At 55.4% G+C, this 12,502-nt stretch overlaps 1 protein-coding gene across 11 annotated transcripts in view; it reads left to right on the forward strand.

Annotated features, from left to right (window-relative positions):
- Positions 1-6,179: 6,179 nt before the first annotated feature.
- The window catches only part of POU2F2 (POU class 2 homeobox 2), a 32,358-nt gene continuing 26,035 nt past the window's right edge, over positions 6,180-12,502 (forward strand). For all 11 annotated transcript variants that reach the window (XM_090261376.1, XM_090261377.1, XM_090261379.1 and 8 more), the window contains exon 1: positions 6,180-6,257. In XM_090261376.1, coding sequence (XP_090117502.1) covers positions 6,191-6,257 — 67 coding nt within the window. In that variant the 5' untranslated portion in view covers positions 6,180-6,190. The remainder of the gene's footprint in view (positions 6,258-12,502) is intronic.

The following is a 12,502-nucleotide window of genomic DNA, read 5'->3' on the forward strand; positions in this document are numbered from 1 at the left end:
GCCTAGGGTCCCAGTGGGTATGTGGTGAGGGATGCCAAGGACCCTGTTCTTGGAGGACCTACAATCTGGGAGAGAAGTACAAATCAAAATGAGCGGCAGGGGAGCTCAGCACAGCAGTTAGTCAGTGCCTAACAGGCTTTGGCGTGAGAGACCCTGGGTCCACACCAGCCTAATTATGTGACCATGGGCCTCAGTTTCCTCATCTTTAAAATTGGGATAATAGCTCTGGCCAGTGTGGCTCAGTTGGTTGGAGTGTCATCCTGTACACAAAAGGTGGGGGGTTCGATTCCCAGTCAGGGCACATACCTAGGTTGCCAGTTCGATCCCTGGTCGGGGTGCATATGGGAGGCAACCAATTGATGTTTCTCTCTCTCTCACATCAATGTTTCTCTCTCTTTCTCCCTTCCTTTCTCTCTCTGATGTCAATAAGTATTTTTAAAAGTTAAAAAAAAATTGGGATAATACAAGTCCCTATTAAAAGGTGAGGAGTCAGTGGACCCTGAGTATACTCAGCCGGGCCCTCTGTAGACTAAGCCCATAATACGTTCTCTCTTTCTGAATTCATCCTACAGCCAGTTGACCCATCCATCCATCTTGCCTGTTCTTGTTTCTTTCAAGCTGCAGAATGTTAGAGCTAGAAGTCTTGGAGTGCCCTCCAACCCCACCTCCCACTTATGGGTGGGGAAGTTGAGGCCCAGAGAGCACAGGGAGCTGGCCCTAGGTCACAAGATGGCCACTTTCAGAATGGGGGCCTGGTTGGTCTTCTGACTTTTATCTTCTTTGAGCCATATCACAATGCTTCTCAGTTTCTTCTTACTTGAGGTGAACTCCTGGAAATTCTTGTGGGTTTGGGAAATTGGTGGTGGTGGTGGGGGGAATGCAATAAGGAATGTTTGTGTCAATGCACCTATTAAGCACCTACTGGCTTCCTGGTGTGTAGACCTTGCTGCTTCCGAGATGCCTCTTCCTGACCTTCCCTTTGGCATGGGCCCAAGCCCCTTCCCCAACTGCTCTTCCCACTGCCCATTGGTGATGGCCTCAGGGTCACCTAGCCCCCCTGCCCAGCTGCCCACTTACAGGACCACTAGAGTCTTGCAGACTCTCACTGGAATTTGTAGCCTCAGCTGCATCCTCATGGCTTCTTCCTCCCCTGACATCTCAGCCATTGTCCCAGGCCCCCCTCTGGTCACCCTGCCTGCAGACCCCCCCACCAGCCTGTCCTCACCCCGGTCCCCCTTGGCTATCCCTTACATACACTCTCCCTGCTCGAAAGCCTTCCACCTACAGTATCAAGTCCAAACTCAGGGCACGTATGGTGTCCTGCTGGGATCTTTCTCTCCTGAGCCTGACCCCCCACCCAATCTTTCTAGGGCGGGAAAGGCACTTCTGAGTAGCTGGCCCTCATTCTTTACTCGTCCTTCCCCCCCACATTCCCCTTCAGCTAGTCACCAGTCCTGTTGGATCTATTTTCAGATTTGCTTCTGGAGATACCTGCTCATTTTCCACCCCCCACTGCCAACACCCTGATCCCACCATCACCAGCTCTCAGGTAGACACCCCCATTTCTTCACAGCTGACCTCCTTCATGCTCTGGCCCCTTTGGACTAGCCTCTCACAGCAGCCAGAATCATCCATGGGAACGTTCACAGAACCACATCACTCCCTGGCTTAAAACTCAGTGGTAGCCCATGGTACTGACAGTAAAGTCCACAATGCTTACACCAGGCTGCAAGGCCCTGTGTTTGGCCCTCCTTCCTCTCCACCTCATTTCCCACATCCTCCTTGTCCACTCTGCTCCAACCAGACATGCTTCCTCTTTGCTCCTGGAATTGCCATGTTCCTTGCTGCCTCAGGGCCATCACCTCCTCTATTCCTGTGGCCTGTGTGCTTTTCCCCACATTCTTTGCCTTATGGATGGTCCAACTGCTGAGTAAGTGCTACATCCAGCTTACATCAGGTATCCTATTCCTGAAAGCACTTTTCCCAACTTGGAATTACATATTTATTTGATGGCTTTAAAATTGTTACCCACAAAAGACTATAAGCCAAACTGGGGGTGGAGGAGAGAGAAAGAACATCTTCATTTGTTTTGCTTTTTTTAAAAAAAGATCGGCTTTACTAAGGTATAACTGATTGTTTTGACTTTTAACCACTGCATTCTCTGAGCTTAACAATAGCCCAGCACATAATAGCATTTCCTGGACACTTACTGACTCAATGATGGAACATCAGGGTATTTCATCAACTTCAGTCTTCCCCTCAGACCGTGAGCTCCTGAGGCAGGTTCAAGCTCACCTCTGGGCCCTCAGCTCCATTCCAGGGCTTGTCACGAAGGGACATGTAGGAAATGTTTGAATGGTAGGAAATAGGGAACGGATAGGTTCCTTCAACAGAAGGAGTCTAGTGCATTACTGAGTATCAAAAAATGACTCTAAGGGCTGTGGGCTGTGGGCTGTGAGGAGATTCCAGTGTCCTGAGTGGGCAGGGAATGGCTTTATGCTGTCCAGTGGAGGATGGGGAGCATATCAGAGCTCTAAGGAGGCCCGTGGTGGAGTAGAAAAAGAGCAAGCTGTGAGGACAGGTCTGGTTTGGGTTCTTCTCCTCCACTCACAGGTTGTATGACATGTGGCAAGTGGCTTCACTCTCTGAGCTCCAATTCATCAGTACAAAGGGATGATAATAGACCTTACCTCCTGAGATTGTCATAAACATTAGAAAAAATGTATTGGCTCAATTAGCACAGAATAGACAGTGATGCTGTTAATGTTGCTGCTGAAATATTTTAAGTCCCTGCATGCTGGGTGCTCCTAAGCAGAACATGGGGTGGCTATAGCTTGACCTTGACTTAGGGCCACTGGAGTAGCAGTTCTGAGGGCAGGCCCAAAGATGAAGCAGGTGTGTAAACGGCAAATGGAGGCTCAAGCCCAGAAGCCAGCAAGGTGGGGGAGAGGTGAACAAGTACTGTCCAGGCCAGGCCAGGCTGGGCTTGATTTGAGAGTATTGGAGGCCCATTCGGGGATTGCATGGCCATGTAGCAGGACCAACCAGACATCCCTTTGTCTGTGTGTCTGTCTGCGTGTCTGCCACCCCAAACCTGTTTTTCCATGTGTTTGGGACCCTGCCTTCACTTCCCCTGTTCCCTCTCTCCAGAGGCTGCCCTGGCCTGGGCCAACGTGCTGAGATGCAAAGGGGGGTTGGTGTCAATGAGTCTTAGGCCCAAGTTTGTTTTCTGGCTTAGGCGTCGACTCACGGTGTGGCCTGCAACCCAGTCTTTCTATCTCCTGCCAAGCTGAGGGGTCGAAGGGGCCTCTGAGCTCCCACACTCTACCTCCCTACAGATTAGGCAGCATTTACCAGGAAAGACCCCTTGGGTCTCCACACAGCATGGAGACACGGCCAGGAGCTCAGTGGAGATGCTGCCAGACACAGCAGGATCCAGAAAGAGCTGGGGAACCGAGCTGCAGACAGGGTCCCCGGGGGCAGCCGTGAGGAAGAGGCCATGGCTGGGGGCCCTGAGGGGTGAAGAATCCTGCTCTGCTGTCCCCGGTGGGCTGGCTGCTCCCCCCAGCACTCCCCGCCGGGCCCCCGGGGGACCTCGCTCTAATAATGTATTTGATCGACTCGCCGGCCGCGTACAAGCGATTATTGTCTTGTCGGGAGTCAAACGTATCGATCCGGTGAGAAATATGAGCGGAGCAATGGGGCCCGCGTGTCAGTTACCAGCCCCGCTGGCCCTGGGGAGCCCCCTGCGTCTCCTTTAATTACCGCTCAGCCCTGAGCCCAGCCTGGCCTCCCTGCGCTGCTTCCCATCCAGGCTGCCTGCACCCCCAGGGCCCCCACTGCTCCCCAACTCCCTTGCCCTACCTGTCTCGCTCTACATGGTTTGAGCTCTCTTCTCCAGCCGAGAGGCCAACATCTCTCCTGCCTGGGCCACCTCATTCCTGGCTGCCAGGCCCTGCCCACCCAGTGTGCCCCAAGCTCTGTTCCTCTGTCCTCTTGTGGGCAGGGGGACATCCCACACCCATTCCTTTCAAGATTCCCTGACTGGTTCAGCGACTCAGTCCTGGTCTGCCTGAGGCTATAATCATGGAGCCAACACGGGAGGCAAGAGGGGTAGGGCGACTTCACCCCATGAGGGAGCATGGAGGGCTTTCCCCTTCTCCTCTGCTCCGCTGCAGGCCTGGGAGGACAGCTCAGAAGAGCGGTGCTTCTCTCCTTGTTCACCAGCGGGGGACTGACACCCAGTCACGTCCAAAAGCACTCGCCACGCATGGGCGATGGTGATTGCGTCCAGGGGTGGAGCATGGGGGTGGCTTGGTTGGTTTTGGCAGCCCGCATAGTGTCCTTATGGCCTTCACTTCCAAATCCCCCAAAACATAAATCCTAAATCAAAACAGAGCGTACTGGGCAAACGAAGATTAAGACAAGGCTCCAGTACCCCATTGCCACCGGAAATCTGTGTGGAAGACCCTCATGTACAGAAGTCCTTCATGAGAGACAGAGAGATAGCGATGGAGATAGAGGTGGGTCAGGGAGAGGGAAAGAAGGAGAAGGGAAGCAGGAGGTCTGAGTTGGAGCCAGGTTGATGCTGGGTGGCATTTACAATATGGGATGTGTGGAGTGTAGACGGCTGGGAACTGTCCCCTCTGTATGCAGATGTAAGGACTGCTGGTGGTGCCCATGGAGGGGGCCTGCCGGCCTGCCCGGGTGTGTCTGGTAGGTGCACAAGGCCCACGAAGACGAAGGGCACTGGTGAAGGTCTGCTGTGTTATATCCTGGGTGAGTGTGCATGGGTGTGAGTGCGGGCACATGCGGCAGGAGGCCTGCCCAGGCACACATGTGTAGACGTGCCCTTGTGCCCATGTGTCCACGTGAGGGAGCAGAGGGGGTGTCTGAAAGGCCAGTGGTCAGGGAGGGTTGGTGTTGGGGCCTGTGCACAGGGGAGTGAGTGTTCCTGTGTGTCTGCGTGTGCACACGTGCGTGTGAAGTGCTGGGGTCCGTGTGTGGAAATACTTCAGTGTATGTGTGTTCGGGAAGGAACGTGAGTCCGGGCAGTAGTGCGCGTGCCTGTGGTTGGGGGGTCCCCCAGCGTGGGGCACAGGGAGTATTACAGGGTCCCGGGAGGGCAGGTGGGCTGTTTGGAGGAGCCAGGCAGCCCGGCGGCCTCGGACCTGGCACCGGGAGCAGGAAGAGGGCAGCGGTTCGGCCGCGCCTTTGTCTGCGCTGCGGTGCGCCCGGAGTCCTGCGCCTTTGTGTGACCCTCGCAGGTGTGCGCGCGGGGGCGGAAGAGGGGTGGGCGGGCAGGAGAGCCGGGGAAGGGGCTCCCTTCTCCCCAGCCGGCCCCGCCCTCCAGGCCATTGGCTGGGCGCTGCCGCCCTCTGGCGGGCACGGAGGGAAGCGCTGGGCCGGGAGCGTCGGGCGCGAAGGTCCTGCTGGCGGCCAGGGGACCCTGCGCTTCCCTCCAGCGGATCCGCCTCAGGCGCCTGTATTTGCCCCCGGCAGACTTTTTGCTGCTCCAGGGCAAGGACCCGACCTGCCGCCTGCAACTGCCATTGCCTCCGTCCACAGGCGCCGCTTCTTCTCAGTGGTGGCCCCGGACGCCTCACCTGCCGGCAGGTGCACTGGAGGATACCCCCCTTCCCCGCCGCCACCCGCCAGAGTCCTGCAGAAACCCACCGCGAACGCCGCCTCCTGCTGAGCTTTCTGGCTCTGGGCTCTTGTGAAGACCACCTCCCCTCTCTGGTCCTCGGTCTTTTCTTTTGTAAAGTGGAGCAAATAGTGACGGCCTCAAGAGATGACTCTTGTCACTTGCGAGGTGCAGGCCCTGGCACTGGGAAAGCCTCCCCCTGCCCCCAAACACTTCTGCCTAACGGTTCAGGGCTGTTGTCATGGGTCCACGTTCCGTCCCGGGCCCACGTGCCCTGTCCCAGATTTGCGCTGGAGGCAGCGGGGGCCTGGGGCCACTGTTGCAGGCGCCTGCTGGAGGCACCTCCGTGGGAGTCAGCTCTCCCAGCCTGCTGGCGCTCTGCCCCACTACCCCCACTTCCCCAGCACCGCGACTTGGGGTCGCTGCCTGCCGGGGTGGGCCTTCCAGCCAGGGTATTTTCCCTTCCGAAGGGGGCGGACCCTGTGGTTTCCTCTCAGGGTGACTTCCGGCAGAGAGGGCTTGGCCCCCAGAGAGGGCGGGGAGATGACACAGTTGTTCCCCCAGCCCCGCGGGGCGGGCAGCACGGTTCACTCCAGCATGGGGGCTCCAGGTAAGGGGCCGGCGCCATGGCCCAGCCATGTGGGCCGCTCCTCCGGGTTTGTCCTGCTGTGTGCATCGCCTCGCTGCCCTGCCCTGCCCTGCCCTGCTCTCCCTGCCCTGCTCTCCCTGCCTCCTGAGCCGTCTCCTCTGTCCTTTCCTCTGCACCTCAGGAGCCTCCCGCTTCCCATCCCAGGTCCCCACTCCCAGCTCCTTTTTCTTCTGTCCTTTCACATCAGACACATGGGGGCTTCCAACCTCTTCTCACCATCTCTGCTGCCCTGCTCCGAGGGCTCTGGGGGAGGGGGCCAAGCTGAGGCTGACAGCAGGCTCTTCTGTGGGGGACAGGTGGGTGGGCAACATGAGGAGGGGCTGCAGCCTGTTGGAAGGCTGAGTGAGTTGCTGGACTTCCGAGTGCGGCGCGTCTCTGTGCCTCTGTGAGGGGCCGTCATGAGTCTGACTGTGGGTCTGAGTGTGACTGTCATGTGGCTGCGTGTGAGGGAGAGTGGGGGGCTGCTCTGTGTGGCGTCGCAGGAGATAGCCTCGGCAGTGATCTCTCAGCTCACTGCCTCACTTCCTTTACCTCTGATGTCACCTTCCCAGGGAGGCCTTCCCTGACCTTCCCGTGGAAACTGGCACTAACCCCACAAACCTCAGTTCTCTTGCGCTGTGTCTTTTCTACATGGCCCTGACCCCTGCCTGAAAAGTTGTTGTATGTTTGTGTGCTTATTAACTGTCCCTCCATGTCAAGTGACTGAGTGCACATTGTGCGCCAGGCACCATCCAGGGTGATCTGGGTTTGTTGTCTCATTTGGTATAATGTGTCTGTCACTGCACAGGGATAGTGAATCTCTCAGCGGTGCTGGTGGGAGACTTAAATGAGGTAATATATGTCAAAGCTTAACACAGTGCCCGGAGCATGGCAAGCGTCAATCCTTCATGATTGCTTTATTTGTGACCATATGGGCATGACTGTGGGTATGTGCAACATCTGTGGTTGTCTGTGGGCATGAGTCCTTCCCTGGTGTGGGCCATCCTCTGGGATCCATGTGTGTGAACCTTCACCAACGTGTATTTATTCAGCAGTTTTGTATTGCATGTTGGAAATACAACAGAAAGGCAACTTTAGTTCTGTATTCCTGGAGTCCTCAGTCCAGTGGAAGACATGGATCTGTTACCAGAGAGTGGAGGAGGCACAGGCAAGGGGTCAAGGCTGGGATGCCAAGCACCGGGGACTGTAGGAGCTCAGAAGACTTGTCAATTCAGCCTGTGGGGTGTCAGGGGGGGCTTCCTGGAGGAGGGGATATCTGGGCTAATATGTGAAAGACAAGTGGGTGTGAACAAGGCAAAAAGGTAAGGAGGGGACTGAGATAGAAAGAAGACACCTTTCGGGATGACATGTGATTATTTATTGAAGCGATCATACATACAACCATGTGTGTGTGTGTGTGTGTGCATATGTTGTGGACACGGAGATCCAGAGCATCTACATGCACCTGCTATTTGCTCCACCACTGACTCATCCTTGGCTGGGGTTGAATGGGGGTCTTCTACATGTCAGGTACTGGGTTAGACCCTTGGGATTTCTCAATGAATTGCCCTGCCTGGAAGGCCTGACCTGAGTCTCCCTGCCTGGACAGGAATTAATACATTGTGTCACCTTAGGCAGATCACTCATTCTGCCTGGCCTTGGGCTCTATAGCTGTGAAATGGGTTCAGGGTTTTGCCCTGGCCATCTTCCAGGATGAGGTGGCTCTGGGCGTGTGAGTGTGTGTGTCTAGGTGCGTGACCTGGGTGTATCTGTGGATACACATCTATCAGTATATCCATTTGTGAGCAACTCTGGATGTGTGTGTGTACACATCTGTATGTGCATCTGAATAACCTGAGTATATACGTGCACATCTGTATCTATCTATATTTCTGTCTGTGAGTGACTCTGGATGTGTGAGTGTGTACATGTCTGTGTGTTATTCTGGATGTGTGAATGTGTGCATGTCTGTGTGTCTGACTGACCTGGATGTGTGTGTGCATGTCTGTGTGTCTGTGTGACCTGGATGTGTGAGTGTGCATGTCTATGTCTGCGAGTGACTCTGGGTGTGCGTGTGCATCTTTCAGTGTGACTCAGTGTGTGAGTGTGCAACCTGTGCACACTCATATCTGGGTGTATTTTGCACATCTGCCCGTGTCACTGTGCCAGGGCCTATGTCTTCATTGCACACATTCCTGTCTGGGATCTGTGCACACCCGCCCCGGTGTGTGTTTAGAGGTCTCTGTCCATGTCTGGGACTCTGCTTGGCTGTGGCTCTGGTGTGTGTGCTGTGGCAGCTTTTGCCTGTTGTCAGCACATCTGTGGGGCCACATCTCTTGTTGTGTCTGCCCTGTATCTCCATCCCTCCCTCTGACAGCTCAGAAGTGTTCGCTCCCTTGAGGCTGCCCAGGGACAGCTGTGGGGTTGTGGGGGTGTGAGGTGCGGTTCCTCAGGAGGCCAGGACTAGGCCAGCTGGGCCCACAGAGGTTCCCGGCAGTGCAGACCCAGCCCAAAGGGGCTCCCAGGCCTAGCTTTGATTGAAGCAGGCTGTGCAGGCAGAGGACCCAAGGGACAGGCCAAGTGGGGCCAAGAGGGGTGAGGGGCAGCCCTTGGGCCCTCTATATTTAGCCCCATTTTCGGTAAGTGCTAACGAGAAGCTGACCCAAGTCTGCTAAAACCGGCTGGGGGAAATGCAGAGGAGAAGTGAAAGTCGGGGAGGGAGGGGCAAGGGAGAGATGAGGAGAGGCGGGCAGCCAGAGTCTCTGGCTTGGGGCAATCCGGCAAGCTGTTATGAGGCCAGGGGTGTGGGCAGCCCTGGGTGGGTCCGACTCTAGGATGGTGGGAACCAAGGGGCCTACAGGGTTCCGCATTGCTTTTCCCTGCCCATTTCGCTAAAAAGTTACACACTGCCTGGGATGGGAGAAGGATAGGTTGGTCAGAAATCACCAGCAAACCTTTCTGTGTGAATGAGGCTTTGAGAGGGGATTCGGAAATTTCCAGGGGGCAGAAGCACATTAGAGTCATGAAGGTGGGGCAGGGGGCGAGGGAGCTTTAAAAAGTCTGATACCCAGGTCAAACCCTGCCTCAGTGAAATCATGAAATCGTGTCTGGGGTGGGAATCCATCAGTATTTTTGTAGTCAAGAGAGAGGGGTGTGGGGCAGCCCTGCCTGGGCCCAGGTGCAGACGGCCTGCTGGGGGCGGCTCCGGGCTCTCCAGCCTCCATGAAGTCATCCTTTGGCTTTCGGTTCATGGGGGAATGGAGTCCCCTATTCATCCTTGCTGGGGGTGATCAGATGAGACCCTCTTCTCTGATGGGGCTCTGATGGAGGAGGACGGGGCCAGTGAGGCCCGGGCAAAGGGCAGCACTGGACATTTTGCCATCAGCCCAGCCTACAGCACAGGGGTGCGCTGCTGTGTGAGTGTGTGGGATGAGGGACAAAGGAGACAGTGGTGAAAATGTCCCCTCAAACCACTTTGCCACTTCAGCCGCTGTCCTTGCAGAGGCGGTATTATCTTAGAGGTGTAGGTTGAAGTTGCTTGGGGGTTGGGCCGAGGGTCGAGGAGTTAGGTGAGAGCAGGGAGAGGGGCTTGTTTGGGACAGGATTGGGTCTTGGTCCCTCGGAGACTCCTTCATGCATTTATTCACTCCAAAGACAAAGTCCCAGCCTGTGCAGCAGTGTCCAGCCTGGGTCCACAGTCTGGGGCTGGAGGTCACTGGCCAGGTGGTCAGGGGGAGGGGCAAGGCGATCCCAGATGAGAGTGACACTGACCACCTGAAGAGTTGGGGAGGACCTCACAGAGGAGGTGACATGTGAACTGGGGCCTTAAAAAAGAGCAGAAGTTTGCTGCCAGAGAAGGAAAAGGTGGCCCCAGGTGGGGGAAGAGCAGAAGCAAAGGTCTAGAGGAGGGAAATCAAGGCTCAGGGCCACTCTTTCTCATTGGACCCACACATCCTGTGCTGGGCAGTGTCAGGCACCCCAAGATGAGTCAGACCTGCCTTTGAGGGGGTCCTAGTCCAATGAGGGAGACATAGTGGGGCCCATATGGCCTCTAGCACAGTGACAAAGGGAGATGCCAGGTTGGCGTGGAGGGAGCAGGTGAGAGACATCTGGAGACTTTGGGGCAGGGTGACTTCATAGAGGATGGAGTCTGTGCTGGGTCCTGAAGGATGAGTGGGAGGTCACCAGGTGAACAGAGTGGAGAGCAGAGTCCAGGCAGAGGGACCAGCTCATGCCAAGGTCCCAGGAAACATTCGTTAAATGGCAGAGAGACAGCAGGACAGCCACAGTGACAAGTAAGAGACAGAGCTGCAGGGGGGCAGTCAAAAACATTGGTCACCTATTTTTTCTGAACTGATGGATGCCAGGGACCAGAGATGAGTCAGACCCAACTTTGCATCCTGGTCTGGAAGGGGGAAGGAACGGGACACAGGCGGCCACAGCCCTGTGGGTTCAGGGCTGGGACAGCGGGAGGGCACAACCGTGGGAGGCTGTATCTGTCTGCTAGGGCTGCTGTAACAAATAGCACAGTGGGGTGGCTTAAACAACAGAAATTAATTTTCTCGAAATTCTGGAAGCTAGAAGTCCAAGGTCAAGGCGTCAGCAAGATTAGTTTCTTCTGAGGCCTCTCTCCTTGGCTTGGGATGGTTGCCTTTTCCCTGTGTCTTCACTTTGTGGACGTCTGTGTCCCAATCGCCTCTTCTTATAAGGACACCAGTCATATTGGATCAAGGCCAACCCTAATGACCTTATTTTAGCTTAATTATCCTCTCTAAAGACTCTACAGTCACGTTCTGTGGTACTGGGGGTTAAGGCTTCCACATATGAATATTGAGGACACAACAAAGCCTGTAACAGAAGCCGGGGATGAGCATGAACTCTCTGGGGTGGAGGTGAGGTCAGAGGCTGCCCGGGCTGTGGCAGGAGAGGAATTCTCTCTCTAGGCGGGGAGTAGAAAACCTGCAAGATCTGACTCCCCATGAAGCAGAACCCCTAAGCTGAAGGAGCTGCCTGGTATGGTTGAAGACCATTATGCAAGAGTGGTTAGAGATGCAGTGGAGGGTGGCAGGGGCCACACCCCGAAGGCCAAGCCAAGGACCCTGGGCTTTTCTTGGGGACCTGGGGAGCCAGGGAAGGGGAGGGGACAGGGCTGGGGCAGAGGTTTCAGGGATGCTAGGAAGGATGGGATTTAGGGCTGGCTGAGGGTTAGCTGGTGCCTGGAGCGGGGCCAAGGGCTGGGTGATTTCAAGCCGAGATTAGGCAGGACTCCCGCCTTCGATGCCCCAGTGTCAGGAGCAGGGCCTCATGGCAGCTGCCTCTGTGCCCTCCTGTGTCTCTCAAGATTGTTCGCCACTTGGTGGCCCAGAAACAGGGCCTGAGCTCCCGTACCGCCCTGGGCACCTGCTCCCCACCCCACCCTCGCCAGCCTGCTCCCTCGTAGGACTACATGCTGCGTGTTCTTTTCTTTTTGTGAAAACAACATACGTATAGTCAAGCGCCCAGATTTTAAGTGTACAGCCTGATGAATTTTTACATGTGTACAAACTCATGTAACCACCAAACAGATCAAGATGCAGAACATTTCCAGCCCCAGCAGCTTTTCTCGTTTCTTTTCCCGGTCAGCAGCTCCCAAAGGCACCCACTCGTCTGACCTTGATCATCTGATGTCATCTTGCCTCTTTCTGAGTTTTGAGTAATTGGAGTCCTACTGTCTGTCCGCTTTTGTGTCTGATGTCTTTCACTCGGCGTCAAGGCTGTGAGATTCAGTAATCAGTGATGCAGGAGCGTGTTCTTTTCCTTGCTGTGGAGGTCTTCGCTGTGTGGACACACCATATGTTGTGGCCCCATTCCCCACTGATGGGCCTTTGCGTATTTCCAGTTCAGAGCCTTTACTGCAGGGCTGCTGGGAACACCGGCCCCTGCAGGCATTGGTGGGTGGCACGCCCAGAGTGGACGTGCCGTGTCATGGGGAAGGGGCACCTCCTGGCTTTCCTGACTCGTGCTTGTATCGATTCACACTCCTACCAGCCAGGTGTGATCTGGCTTTTTAATTAGGAATTTTAAACCTGAGCAGAGCTTCGTGTCGAGGAATGCAAAATTCCCGGACTTTTTTTTTTTTTTCAGTTGCTGAGGACGTCCAGCTCTCTCTGTAGCTGGCCTTCTTGAAATATTGGGTGCAGAGCACACTGGAGTTGGACAGCTCCTTGGATAGGGTGGGATCACGGTCT

Source organism: Furipterus horrens, unplaced genomic scaffold (assembly GCF_987537825.1).
Source record: "Furipterus horrens unplaced genomic scaffold, mFurHor1.1.pri manual_scaffold_13, whole genome shotgun sequence".
Taxonomy (NCBI): Eukaryota; Metazoa; Chordata; class Mammalia; order Chiroptera; family Furipteridae; genus Furipterus; species Furipterus horrens.